Here is a 12,333-nt window from a genome sequence, read left to right on the forward strand (position 1 = left end):
CAAAGTTGGGTAGTTATATATTTATTGTTTTTGGCTGTGTTGGGTCTTCATTGCAGCACAAGGGCCTTCTCCAGGTGCAGAGAGTGGGTGCTCCTCTTAGTTGGGGTGCCCAGGTTTTTATTGTGGTAGCTTCTCCCGTTGCGGAGCTTGGGCTCTAGTGCATAGGCTCAGTAGTTGTGGCACATGGGTTTAGTTGTCCCACAGCATGTGGGATCTTCCCAGACCAGGGAGTGAAGCCCATGTCCCCTGCATTGGCAGGCAGATTCTTAACCACTGGACCACGAGGGAAGTACTCAAAGTTGAGTAGTTATGACAAGGACTGCAAAGGCCTGACAAACCTAAAATATCAATATTACCTGGTTCTTCACATTAAGTTTGCTGACTTCTGATGTAGAGGAAAACATGAACATAAAGAGGGAAATGGAAAACATTTTAAAAGACCCAAATAAAATATTTTAAGATGGGACATATAAAATTTGAAAAGTACACCAGATGAAATTAACATGAAGGTGAATGGGACTTAGTCCCTGTTTTCAAAGAAGTTTGTCATCTGATGGGGGAGGCTGACTTCTTTGACAATGGATGGGTGTGAAGCAAGGGGAAAAAGGGAATGTGGCTAGGTTAGTAAAACAATAGTTTACAACTCCAAATTCTTGGAATGAAGGTACATACCAGGTCAAAATTCCTTGCGGAGGGCTGATGGTAATTGAAGTGCCTTGCCTGGTTCTGGAGGTGGGTGACAGGCGTACGGAGTTGGTATTACTCCCCATCCCAGGTATATTCCAGTGGCATGGTTGATGCTGGAAGCTTTGGTTTTAGCATTTTGATAACACAAGTTCTAGTTACTTAAGCTTACACCATTATAATCAGTTAAACACTCTGCTATCTGATTTGGGGCAACAATTCAGAACTAAGCCACCTTCAGAAAAAAAAAATTTTTTTTTCAAACGTCATTAATGATAGAAACCACTAATTTCCAGTACGTGTCAAATTTCAGACCACCTCCATAAACGGTATTGAAAATAGTTTATTGTTAATATTTATGTAGTACTTACTATGGGCTTCCCTGGTGACTCAGACACTAAAGAATCTGCCTGTAGTGCAGGAGAACTGGATTCAATCCCTGGGTTGGGAAGATCCCCTAGAGAAGGGAAGGAATATCCACTCCAGGCACTAGATTTAAGAATTCTACTTGAATTTGGTTCACTGTAGTGCTGAGAATCCCCTCCACTCTCCCTTTATAATTAAAGAACCTAACTTGGACAAGGTCACATGACTACGAAGTCAAGATTCAAACTCAGGCAGTGTGATGCTGAGACTCACCTTCTGGATTGCTATATGCTCTCCTTTGTAAAGCATCTCTTCTAATGCCTGATAACACACTGGCAATTAATATGAGATACCTATTAATGGATCCTAGATTATAATAGGACACTGGAAAAGTTTGTGAAAAGTTGATCCTTTTTCTATTAGGGAACAAAAGAGCTGATAAAAACACAATATTAGATGCAGGAATTAAACTTTTTCATATACAATTAAACTCCATTTACTCCTTGGCAACTATATTTATTTAGCATTTTTGGAAACATCTCATACACAAACATTAAGGAGTTTTATCTTTCCTGGTTTACTTCCCTCTCATGCTATTTCTAAATACTGATCATTACTACACTCAAATGGCCCAAATGATGAGGCTGTAACAATATATGTGGCTATGAGAGAACTACTCCTTTCACAAATTCACATCTTCATATTCTCTTAGCTTGTTGGTAAGTTCTGGTGGGGAAAAAAAAAAAGGTTTTAGGAAGGCAGTTATTTACTAGTCATGCAAGCAGAGACAGAATCAGTTATGAGAAGCACTAGTTATATCAATTCACTGCAAGGAGCATCAAGCACCACAATTCCTTTATCAAGAGACTTTTAGTAGCATGTCGTAAAAGGGTAATGTGTAAAGAAACACAACAATGGTATATTACTTAAAAATGTCTATTTAATGGTCATTCCATCAAAATCAAGCAGAATCACATTTTAAAAGTATATATATATATATATATTTTAAGGTGCATTTTCAAGTTTTATTTGGGCTTTATTTCTTCTTAGATGCTTGAGGTGTTCTTGCAGATACAATTAACATAGGACGTTAGGTTCTGTTAGGTTCTCATGCACTGAAAGACAATTTCTAATAACACTGCGTATGTTGGGATACAATAAAAATTTCAAAAGCCATGTGTAATTTCAGAAAACTTAATACCAGTCATGAAAGACATTTTCAACATAAAATTTAGGCACTCTATACTTGGGAATAGCCACAAAATATTCCAACAAGAGTTAATGCACTTTGTGATTACCTCTACTAAAAGATAATTCTCAATTAAAATCTATATTATTAAATAACATTTAAATTAGAGCCCATTATATTTATCATTATTGTGAACCATTTGCAGCACTGTGTTTTCATCAAATAATGCCACACTACTTCTATTGCTCATCCTGGTACTCATCTTTTGTGGTGCATTTTTTACAGAAGAACCTGTAACATTCACAGATAAGCATCTCCCCCCTTTTCCTGCTAACACCTGAAAAAGAAGGCCCTAACCAACTTGAAAAGTATTCTTGTATTTTCTGCTGTAGTTACTTTCTTAGCATGCACACTGCAGCACATGTGAGGCTCCCTGGAGACCAGAAAACATTCACCAAGGAGCCATGACTGATTCTGAGACTCAGTTCATTTGCTCAGTCACTCTGTGGCTAAGTGCATTGCTCTATCTACGTTCCTACTGACTGTGCTGCTACACTGACAGGTATGGAGACAAGGAGAGGGATGCTGAAATTTGTCACTTCACTTTGCACAATGCCAAGGCCATCCAGAACTGGGTTTACTTTAGTAAAAACTTGATGATCTCTGCAGTGGTTCTGGGACTTCCAGCTCCTCATCTGAAGCCTGAGGGGTAGGAATGATGCCTGCCCACTGAGATGCCATTAACTCCAGATGAACTTCCAAGACTTGAACATAACTTAGCATTGTTAGAATTCAGAACATGGATGCTAACTGTTTCTGCTGAGAAGAAGGTACATTTGCTCAGTGGTATGCAATTATGTAGCTAAGAAAACAATTAGAAAGCCGTTCAAAATTTTTAGATTACAGTCTGCAAATTGGCTCATCATAATCACCAATGACTAACTTATAAAGATCTATCCAGAGAAATGAATTCGAGACTTATTTGACGATAAGTCGTACAGAAAAGAGCACAGTAATTTCCCACAGGAGAATTTGCTTTTTCATCATGGGGATCACTGCTAAGTTAATTACACTGCTAATGTTTTCTGGCGTATTTGAAGAGACAATTAGCAGACGTAAATCAGGAGTGAGATGACAAGTTGCTTAACATTTGTTTCTGTTCATCGGATGTGATCTGGTTGCTGCTCAGCCTCCATATGAGTCAGGATGGGGAGAGAAGACCATAAGGAATGAGAGGTTGTTAACTTCCGTTTAAGCAAATATAATCAGAACCATTTACTACTAGTTGATAAACACTGATGTTAAACGCAAAATGCATAAGACTCAGCTGTTGGAAATTAACCTCAGCAAGAGATGAGAAATGCTGGGAAACATTATTGTTGACATGGGAAATTCATGTGAAACCCAGGCCATCCTTCCTGAGCAGAGAGGTTGGGACAGTAAGGATGGAGATGGGTTTTAGTTGAGGCTGGGTTTTATTCTTTCTCAAAACTTTGTTTTCCTGTGAATATTCTACAACCACATCTACCTTGTGATTGTGACCCAAGGCTCAGGATAGCACAGTTAAGACTACAGTCCCTCTCTGGCGTTTCAGAATGGCCACAGCTTCCTCATGTGTAACACCTTCCAGAGTCTCGCCATTAACAGCTAAAATCTGATCACCTCGCTTCAATCGGCCATCATCTGCAGCTGCTCCCTACAAATAAGAAACATTCCAATTTAACCAGGGTGAAGCAATGAATATTCAAATAATATTAATATTATGGTGTGCATATTAAAAGAAAACTTTTAAAACTACCAATTAAAATGATTTCTAGGTAATGTTTTTAAATTAAGAAAACTAAGAAAAATATAGGATGTTATTTGACCTAAGGTCGAATAATAATTATAATTATGCATTGTTTACATAATATACTACTAGAAATGTCCTGACATTCACTTTTTTTTTTTTTTAATACAAGTAGGACCTTATTTCAATGCTCAGTACTGAATGGAATCTGACTGTCATATCATGTCATCTTCATGAATATGTAGCATACAAAGGCAGAAGTGAATCTGGTGTTAGTTTTATTGCCAACACCATCATCATACAAGGTTCCATTATATTGAAAAGCTCTCAGCACTGTAGTGATCTATCAAAAGTGACTATAGCCTCTAAATGGGTGAACTGTATGGTATGTGAATTAGATCTCAATAAAACTGTCCTATATATAAATACACAGAAGTGGAGCATTTCTAAAATTTTACAATATCATATTCAAAACTGTCAGCTTTATCTTTGATCCACCTAAACAAGTTTCTAAATGATTACTTTCATTACATATTCAGTCATACAGGGCTCTTCAGCATGGCACAAAGCAAGTGAAACTTGGGCTTTTTTTCATTCTAAAGCTGAGGATCAAAAACATCATGATATTATTAGAAATACTTCAGATGAGTGAAGAAAGACAAGACATAGAAAATGATTCACAGGAAGCTTTCTCCATCTGCGAGGGTAATTTTGAGAATTCTTTGAAAAGTACATGCCAAAGGAGTACTCTACATGATTTTGAATTATGGGGAAATTAATCAAGGCATGCAGGCACCTGGTCCCTGATTGACTCCTGCAGAAGCCAAGCTAAGAGGCACTGACACTCCAGGAAACTGTGTCCCACAGTGTAGAGATCCTGACCTGGTAGAATTACCTAGAATTTCAAAGCCATGACAAGGGTGGAATTCCTGTATAAAGGTGTCATAAAGAAAACTCAAAACCAGGATTATACTGGGGGGAATATACCAAGATCTATTTGCACCTTTATTCATTTTTTTTTCTTTTTAAGAAAGTGTGTATGGATAAATCTAACTTGATTTAAATAAATTTTACATGCTGAGATTTAAGGGCTTCAGTAAACTCTAATACCTGTGTAATTACTTTTTTAAAAAGCATATTAAGCTCTTCAAGTTTTCATTTTCACCAATGGAAAAAGGATGGTTTTTCAACTTTCTAGGATGTGTACAGTTTCAGGTGTTGCTGTGTTTACTTGATAATTACACTGACCTGTATCTCCTCTGCTATTTTATCAGTGTGGTATCTATAGGCAAAACAAGGGAAGGAAGAAATAAATGGCTCACAGACTGACTTTGATCGAGCTAGGACACATGGCCTTATCCTTTTGCGGTGTCTCAGCTCGGTCGCTTCGCCTTCCCTAATGCTGTAAAATGGGCTCAAACAGCTACCTTTTGGCCTGTTCCAAAGTGTATGGCAAGTGTATGGTAAGTGTATGGCACAGGGTATCTGCACAATTGTGGTAGTATAATGAAATGAATGATGATCAAACTCATGTTTTCTGATTTCACAGGCTTCAAAAAAACTGCTCCCTCGATTCTCAGGGTTACTGAAGTCTTTAGGCCAATCTCATGTTGGTTTATGGTAAAATTAGGCTGTTGATGGGACTAAGACCAAAAGCTGGTTTTGATTTTGAAGTTTTCAATCAAACACCTGAAAGAAAACGGAAGGCCCTGACAGCCTGTTAATCAGACCGACTAAGCCTTGCAAATCCTATACGCCCTAAGAACCTGTAAGGCTTCCTACTTTTGGAGGGGGAAAAAAAAAGACCTAGGTGGGCCAAATTAATTTCTTAGTTGAGCAAGAGAACTGTTAAAAGATGCACAGGACACCAAAAAGGTCACATAATAACCCACACCCTGTGGACATCCGAGATCTAGAAACCTGAATCAGAGATAAATATTTTATAGAACATATGTTCAGAGTTTAAAAAAAAAAATAGAAAACATATAGCTATAGTTCTTAGAGCTTCAAGAGTCCTATGGGGGGAATCTTTAGCTTGGTGTCAAAATCTGTTGTAGAAAGAGTTCACTTTAAAAGAACTCTTTTGCTAGCTTTTATTTTATTGATTATAGAAAACTTTTATATTATGATATATTAGTTCACTCTGATAAATAAAAAAAGAATCATCAAATTAAACCCTATCATAGGGAATTCCCTGGCGGTCCAGTGGTTAGGACTCTGTACTTTCATTGCTAGAGGCCCAGGTTCAATCCCTGATTGGGGAACTAAGCTTCCACAAACTTTGAGGTGTGGCCAAAAAATCAAATATATTATAATGAACTCCATGAAACTGTATGAATAGTAATAATGATAATCTGCACTAGAATCTTTTTTTACTGACACTGAATTAAGTAGGTTATAAACTAGTACTGCTTCGCTGGTGGCTCAGAGGTTAAAGCGTCTGCCTGCAATGCAGGAGACCTGGGTTCGATCCCTGGGTCAGGAAGATCCCCTGGAGAAGGAAATGGCAACCCACTCCAGTATTCTTGCCTGGAGAATCCCATGGACGGAGGAGCCTGGTGGGCTACCGTCCACGGGGTCGCTAAGAGCCGGACACGACTGAGCGATTACTTCACTTTCACTAAGCTAGTACTTGGGAACTTTTTTTTCTGTTCAGAGTTTTTTATTTCATGTGTGTCTCACTTTACCAAAAAGGTCCATTCCTTAAAATATGAAACATACCAAGGATCTTCAATATTTATTACAATGTTACTACTTATGTAGGTGCTTTCTAAATGATCACTTTCAGTGAAAAGAGCACTCTGTGTGAGCTTCAGTCTGTTCATTATTCACACTAATCTTGTCCCCCTTGATTTGATAGTAGTTTCTTTTCAAAAATCTGCCAGCAACGCACGTCCTGGTGTTCTGAGAAACAGCACCTGACTCATTCCACAGTCTCCGTGAACATGTAGACAGGGATAGATAGGCACAGACTGCTGAACTAGGCCCCAGGGCAAAAGACCTTAGAGCTAACCTGTCCTCTCTCTGGACGGTAGCCTGTGTCCTCACAGGTAGGAAGTGAAGCCACTCAGTCGTGTCTGACTCTACAGTAGGAAATGAAGCCATTCAGTCGTGTCTGACTCTTTGCGACCCCATGGACTGTAGCCTACCAGGTTCCTCTGTCCATGGGATTTTCCAGGCAAGAATACTGGAGTGGGTTGCCATTTACTTCTCCAGAGACAGGCAGGAAGGGAGCTGATGCTTACAGACATTCTGGAGGGACTTTACAGAGACAAAGGCAGGCAGGCAGAACTTGCTGAAAGGTGGGGGCTCCCCGTGCAACCTTTCCATTGTCCTTATCTCCAGAGCTGGCTCTTTTAAATGCAACGTATAACAACCTGCTCAAAGAATCATGATCACAGCTACTTACAGTGTTATCTTAGGAAAAGGAGGGTCTATAGGTGGTTTATCCTCTTTGGGGATTATCAGTCGGGGACAGCACTGTTATCCAGAATGTTTCTTTTTTTAAAATATTAAAAAAAAAAAATCTATTCCTTTTTTGGCCACACCGTGTGGAATGTGGGATCTTAGTTCCCCAATCAGGGATTGATTCCCCTGTGGTGGAAGTGCGGAGTCTTAACCACTGAACAATCAAGGAAGTCCCAGAATGTTTCTGATCTGCCTTCCTCTCCCTTTTTATCTATCACCAGCTGTCTGTTTGGGAATAACATGCCTCCTCAACAGACAATCTTGTGAGATGGCAATAGGAGTGGAAATCTGCAGCTGCCTAACATGTTCCAAAAGCAAAAGCCAAAGGATTAAGACTTGTGTCAGATCACAGACCCAGTTAACAAGTGATAAGATCTGCACAGGTAAAAGCAAACTTGTATGTAGGGTATAGCATAGCTTTCTAGAAAGAGAAAGAATCTATCATATCTTTTTTGAGGGCCTTTATTTCTTTAGGAAAATAAAGCACTAGGAAGCAATTTGATCAATTAGTAAACAAATGACTGTGATAAAAGCACTGAAGAATAAAGTTGCAATATCAGTACTAAATACTTTTCAGAGATCTTAAAAGTTTATAATGAATTTAGATTCCAACTTTAATAACGAAATTCACACCATGACCTGTGTATTAAGTAGGATGAATTGACTATTTAACTCCTGAAAAACACCATTATCCAGGCTTAGTCTAACACACTGGGCTGTCCTGTAAGTACTTGGCAGACTATTGGAAGAGAGAAAACCACCTTTAGCTAAAACAACCTGAGGTTTTGGTGATGGGCAGCCATTAATGCTGCACTGATCCCAGGCTTGTACAAAGCTTTATGCCATGGCCCTCTGCTATCTTTCTTTAGTAGAAAGTTAAATCTTTGTTCTAGCCAGAATAATACTTTCAAGGCCAAAGAACTTTTGCAGAGAGTGTGCCATGCTCCTTATACTGGTTGTTGAAAGAACACACTCTTTGAAATCTGTTAGCATCTACTTTTGTAAAAGGGTCCAAAGAATATTATACTTCTCGTGATTCCACTTTAATAAAAGAATTCTTCTTGCACTCGTGTGGTGCAGGAATTTTCTATACGATGAAAATGAAACAAGCATACATGCATGCATTCAGGTGTCAAGGTGAAGTAAAGCAAAACACTTAAAAAAAAATCTCACCTAAGTTTCATTAAAACAAAAAAAGTACAGTAAAAAGGAAAAAGATACCTTTGCAAATATAGTCTTGACATAAATTGGCAGGTCTCCATGGGGACTTCCAAAACCCCCTACAATACTAAACCCCAATCCTTCAGAGCCTTTCTCCAAAGTAATAATCTTAGGTGGAGGTGTTCTGAAAACACAATGCACGCTGTTTAATTCAAGAATAGATATCGAGAGGGAATTTCATTTGCATGGAAGAACACAGATTTGAGAGAGACTTTCATACTGCGAAACAATGAAGGTCAGTTTATCAAATCAAATTGTCAGCAGTCTAGAAACTTATTTTGAATTTCCTATATTATGCCAAAATTCTGGATGTTTTAGAGGCTTCTCTTTCATAAAACCCACTGTTTTTAATTACAAAATAAAGTCATGATGCTGAAGTTGTCAAAGTACTCTTCTATTGGCTTAGGCTTTAACTTTTAAAATTACTGTTTAAAGCTGAACAGAACTGTCTTTCCATCTGTGACGAACGTGCGTGGAGATGGAGAGGCAGGATATCACCTGAGCTTGCTGTACTCCACAGTCTGCAGGTGGACTTCTGAACAGGTGATGTCAACCCAAGAGCTGAGGGATGGCTGCTCTTTTTCTGTCTGAACATCCTCACCACAAGTGATCCCCCTTTCACGGAGAGTGGGAAATCATTCTTCAAAACCCAATTCTAATCTTCCCTGGTGCCTTTGAAAGCATTCACCCCAAGCTTCTCTGTGCTCCCTCTGTACTTGGTCTACATTTCCATACAGCACTTGCCATACTGCACCATCATTCCTTAACCGTCCTTCTCCTCTACCAGCCTAAAAACTCCTTAAGGCTCTGCCCTCTGAGTATTCCCAGCACGAAGCACTGTGCCTGTCACAACCTCGGGATCATGACTTTGTAAATGAGACCTGAAATCTAGAAGAGAGAAATCAAGGTGAAGCAAACCGGGTAAAGAACATTTGTTTCAAATGTATCATTTAGATTGCCAAAGCTTCGTCCAGTGTGGAAGTCATCTCTCTCAGAAACAACACAGCTAAAAATTAAATTACCTGTGTGGGTTCACAAGGAGTTACGCTTAACTAACGCCAGTTTCTTATTCCTGTATGTAGTTGTCGAAAGGGTAAAAACCTAAAGGAGTTCCAGCACCCTGGGTCCTGTTGTCTTATTTTGCAGGAGTTTGTCTGTGTATCCTGGCAGTATCACTTGTTTTGCAACAGCATGCTTGTCCGAGAGGCAGCACCATCTAATATAAATGCAGCCATTCGTGCGACATTTGCAAACTCAGAGAAATTTGCAAACCTGGGATGCGAGCAACCTCTGAATATGCTGTCTGCCTCAAACACTCTTCCTCTCCTCTGCCTTGATTTTGCCTGGCTTATTTTAAGCTTAATTTTCAGCTGCTTCCCACTGACACCGGCTGTTTGCTGATGCACCTACTGGTTGTTTACAGCAGGCATATATAGTAATTTCTGAATGTCTATGCCATATGTATTATTAACTGTTTCCAATGACACTCCAGCTTTTTTCAATTATTCTAAAACTCAGCTTAGGCATTTAGTGCCAAGCACACTCCCTAGTTGAGTTGTCTCTCTTCCATGGTTTCAGAGGACCCTGTGCTTACTTCTCTCTCTCATTGAACTTGGTTCTCCAGCACTTACCAACTGTTTTATAACCATGGATTTATGGGTCTGTTTTTTTTTTTTTTTTTTTAAATTCTCTGGCAGTTCCTTGAGAACTGGGGCAATGCCTTCGCCTATGTTTCTGAGTTTGAGTCCTCAGGACCCAGCACTTTTACAGTGTCTTAGGAAGGCACTCAATAAATACCTGCTGAAATAATGACATATTATCCCCTATGGCTGAATGGTAATGATGTCATGAATATGACTCTACCTCTCATCACTTTGTGGCCTTATAAGCACTCTCAGTAATAGCCCACTGGCTAGACATGAACTTGATTCATGTCTCCTCTTTTAAACACAGCCCCCATTTCCAAAGATACTGAGGTGGGAACCTTGAAGTCCAAAGCCATTGTTTTAGAGCTAGCCCCTGGGGCCCACCAAATCCTTAGAGACCTTCGTAACTGTGCCTATTCACAATTAGAGGCTGTTTTCTTGGGGAGAGGAGGAAACCAGCTCTGCTCCTCCATTAACAACACTACATGGAGTTTGTTTCCATTTATCTCACACTTTCAATTCATCTTATTAGTTTTAATACACTTTCATGTAGAAGACTAGTAAAAACATTAAAACCTCCAAATATTAACAGCGATCAGATTATAATGATCTTTAAATTCTTTTATGCTAGTGGTTCCCAGCCTGCTGGCAGCTGTGGGATCATAGCAAAGGACCCAGGGTCACAGGGCACCTCTGCAATTCCACAACACATTGAAGGGTGTTACGTGAACACTATTCTTCACACAAGGGTCCTGATTTTCTTTTTTAAATAAAGGGCCACTACGGCTTGAAAGTATTATACTTTCATGTATCTGTCTATTTTAATAGCAAGCATTCGTTATTTTCATAATGAAAAGAAAGTAAAATGAGCCTAGTTCAATATTCTTAAGAAAAACAAACTCAAAGCTCTCATTTAAATTGATGAACAATCAGGAAAAAGTTGGGAATGGCTGTGATCATTAGATCCTTCCAATAAATCACTCAGATCAGTCCACAAACATTTATTGAGCCCTGGCTAGTGACCAGGCACTTGTGGAACTGGAGTAACTTCTGGGGCAGCATTTCTCAAAGTCTGCATCCCCAGCTTATCTGTGGCAACATTTCCCTGGAGAACCCAATGTTGACCACCTTCTCAAGCTCTCTGTGAATGGACCAGAAGAATTAGCATTTTAAAATATGCCTTTTAGATTATTTTTATGGATATTCTAGTTTGAGAAACACTGCTTTGATGAGCAACTTTAATTTCAGAGACAGGTTTTAGCAAAAAAAAATGCCAGCAAGTATGACAAGAAGAGTTAACCTCAGAATAAGATTTTAGCTTAGAAACTGAGGGCATGTGTTTCTCTGCATAATAAAGCAGGGTGAGCCTAGGCTATAAATCTGGGGTTTCTGGGTGGACAGGGCACATGCACAGTGGCCAGAGGCAGTGTGTGCAGGCCCGGTAGCAACAGTTCATAAAGAGCTCACGTGATGGAACAAAGCCCTGGGAGAAGTGGAGCAAGCCTGGTGTTTTCTTGGAGGTTCTCCAGGAATCAGAAAATGTAATGTGCACTATCCATTCTTCTCCCTTAGGGGGCACACTCTACAATCTGGACAAGGTCCCACTGAGCTTTGCCACACACATAAGAGGCACTCTGCTTCTAGAATACTCACTCTGTGTCCTCCAGATGATGCTCGGCAGTGGGCAAACCAATGTGGTAGCCCGTAGACAGGTTCTCAAGCTGAGTTGCTATGGCACTTACATTGGTATCTGCTACAACCTATTGGAGGAAGTCAGAGCAGGACAACCCATTATAAGTCAGGGGAGAATTAAAGAAATCATACTCCATCCAACCATCAGTTCTCAGTCTTACCTTATCTAACCTATCTGTAGCATTTGACACAATGGGTTATTCTTTCTCTTAAACTGTTTTCCTCATTTGGATTCTATAATGTTACACTTCATTAGTTTCTTTCTACCTTCTGGCCAT

At 39.4% G+C, this 12,333-nt stretch overlaps 1 protein-coding gene across 4 annotated transcripts in view; it reads right to left on the bottom strand.

Annotated features, from left to right (window-relative positions):
* Positions 1–1,550: 1,550 nt before the first annotated feature.
* Positions 1,551–12,333, bottom strand: part of PATJ (PATJ, crumbs cell polarity complex component) — a 385,743-nt gene continuing 374,960 nt past the window's right edge. For 2 of the 4 annotated variants that reach the window (XM_027537066.1, XM_027537064.1), the window contains 3 exons: positions 12,017–12,123; positions 8,718–8,859; positions 1,551–3,935 (listed from right to left, as the gene is read on the bottom strand). In XM_027537066.1, coding sequence (XP_027392867.1) covers positions 3,789–3,935; positions 8,718–8,859; positions 12,017–12,123 — 396 coding nt within the window. In that variant the 3' untranslated portion in view covers positions 1,551–3,788. The remainder of the gene's footprint in view (positions 3,936–8,717; positions 8,860–12,016; positions 12,124–12,333) is intronic. The other 2 variants (XM_027537065.1, XM_027537067.1) reach the window with 2 other exon arrangements.

This window comes from Bos indicus x Bos taurus, chromosome 3 (assembly GCF_003369695.1).
Source record: "Bos indicus x Bos taurus breed Angus x Brahman F1 hybrid chromosome 3, Bos_hybrid_MaternalHap_v2.0, whole genome shotgun sequence".
Lineage (NCBI taxonomy): Eukaryota > Metazoa > Chordata > Mammalia > Artiodactyla > Bovidae > Bos > Bos indicus x Bos taurus.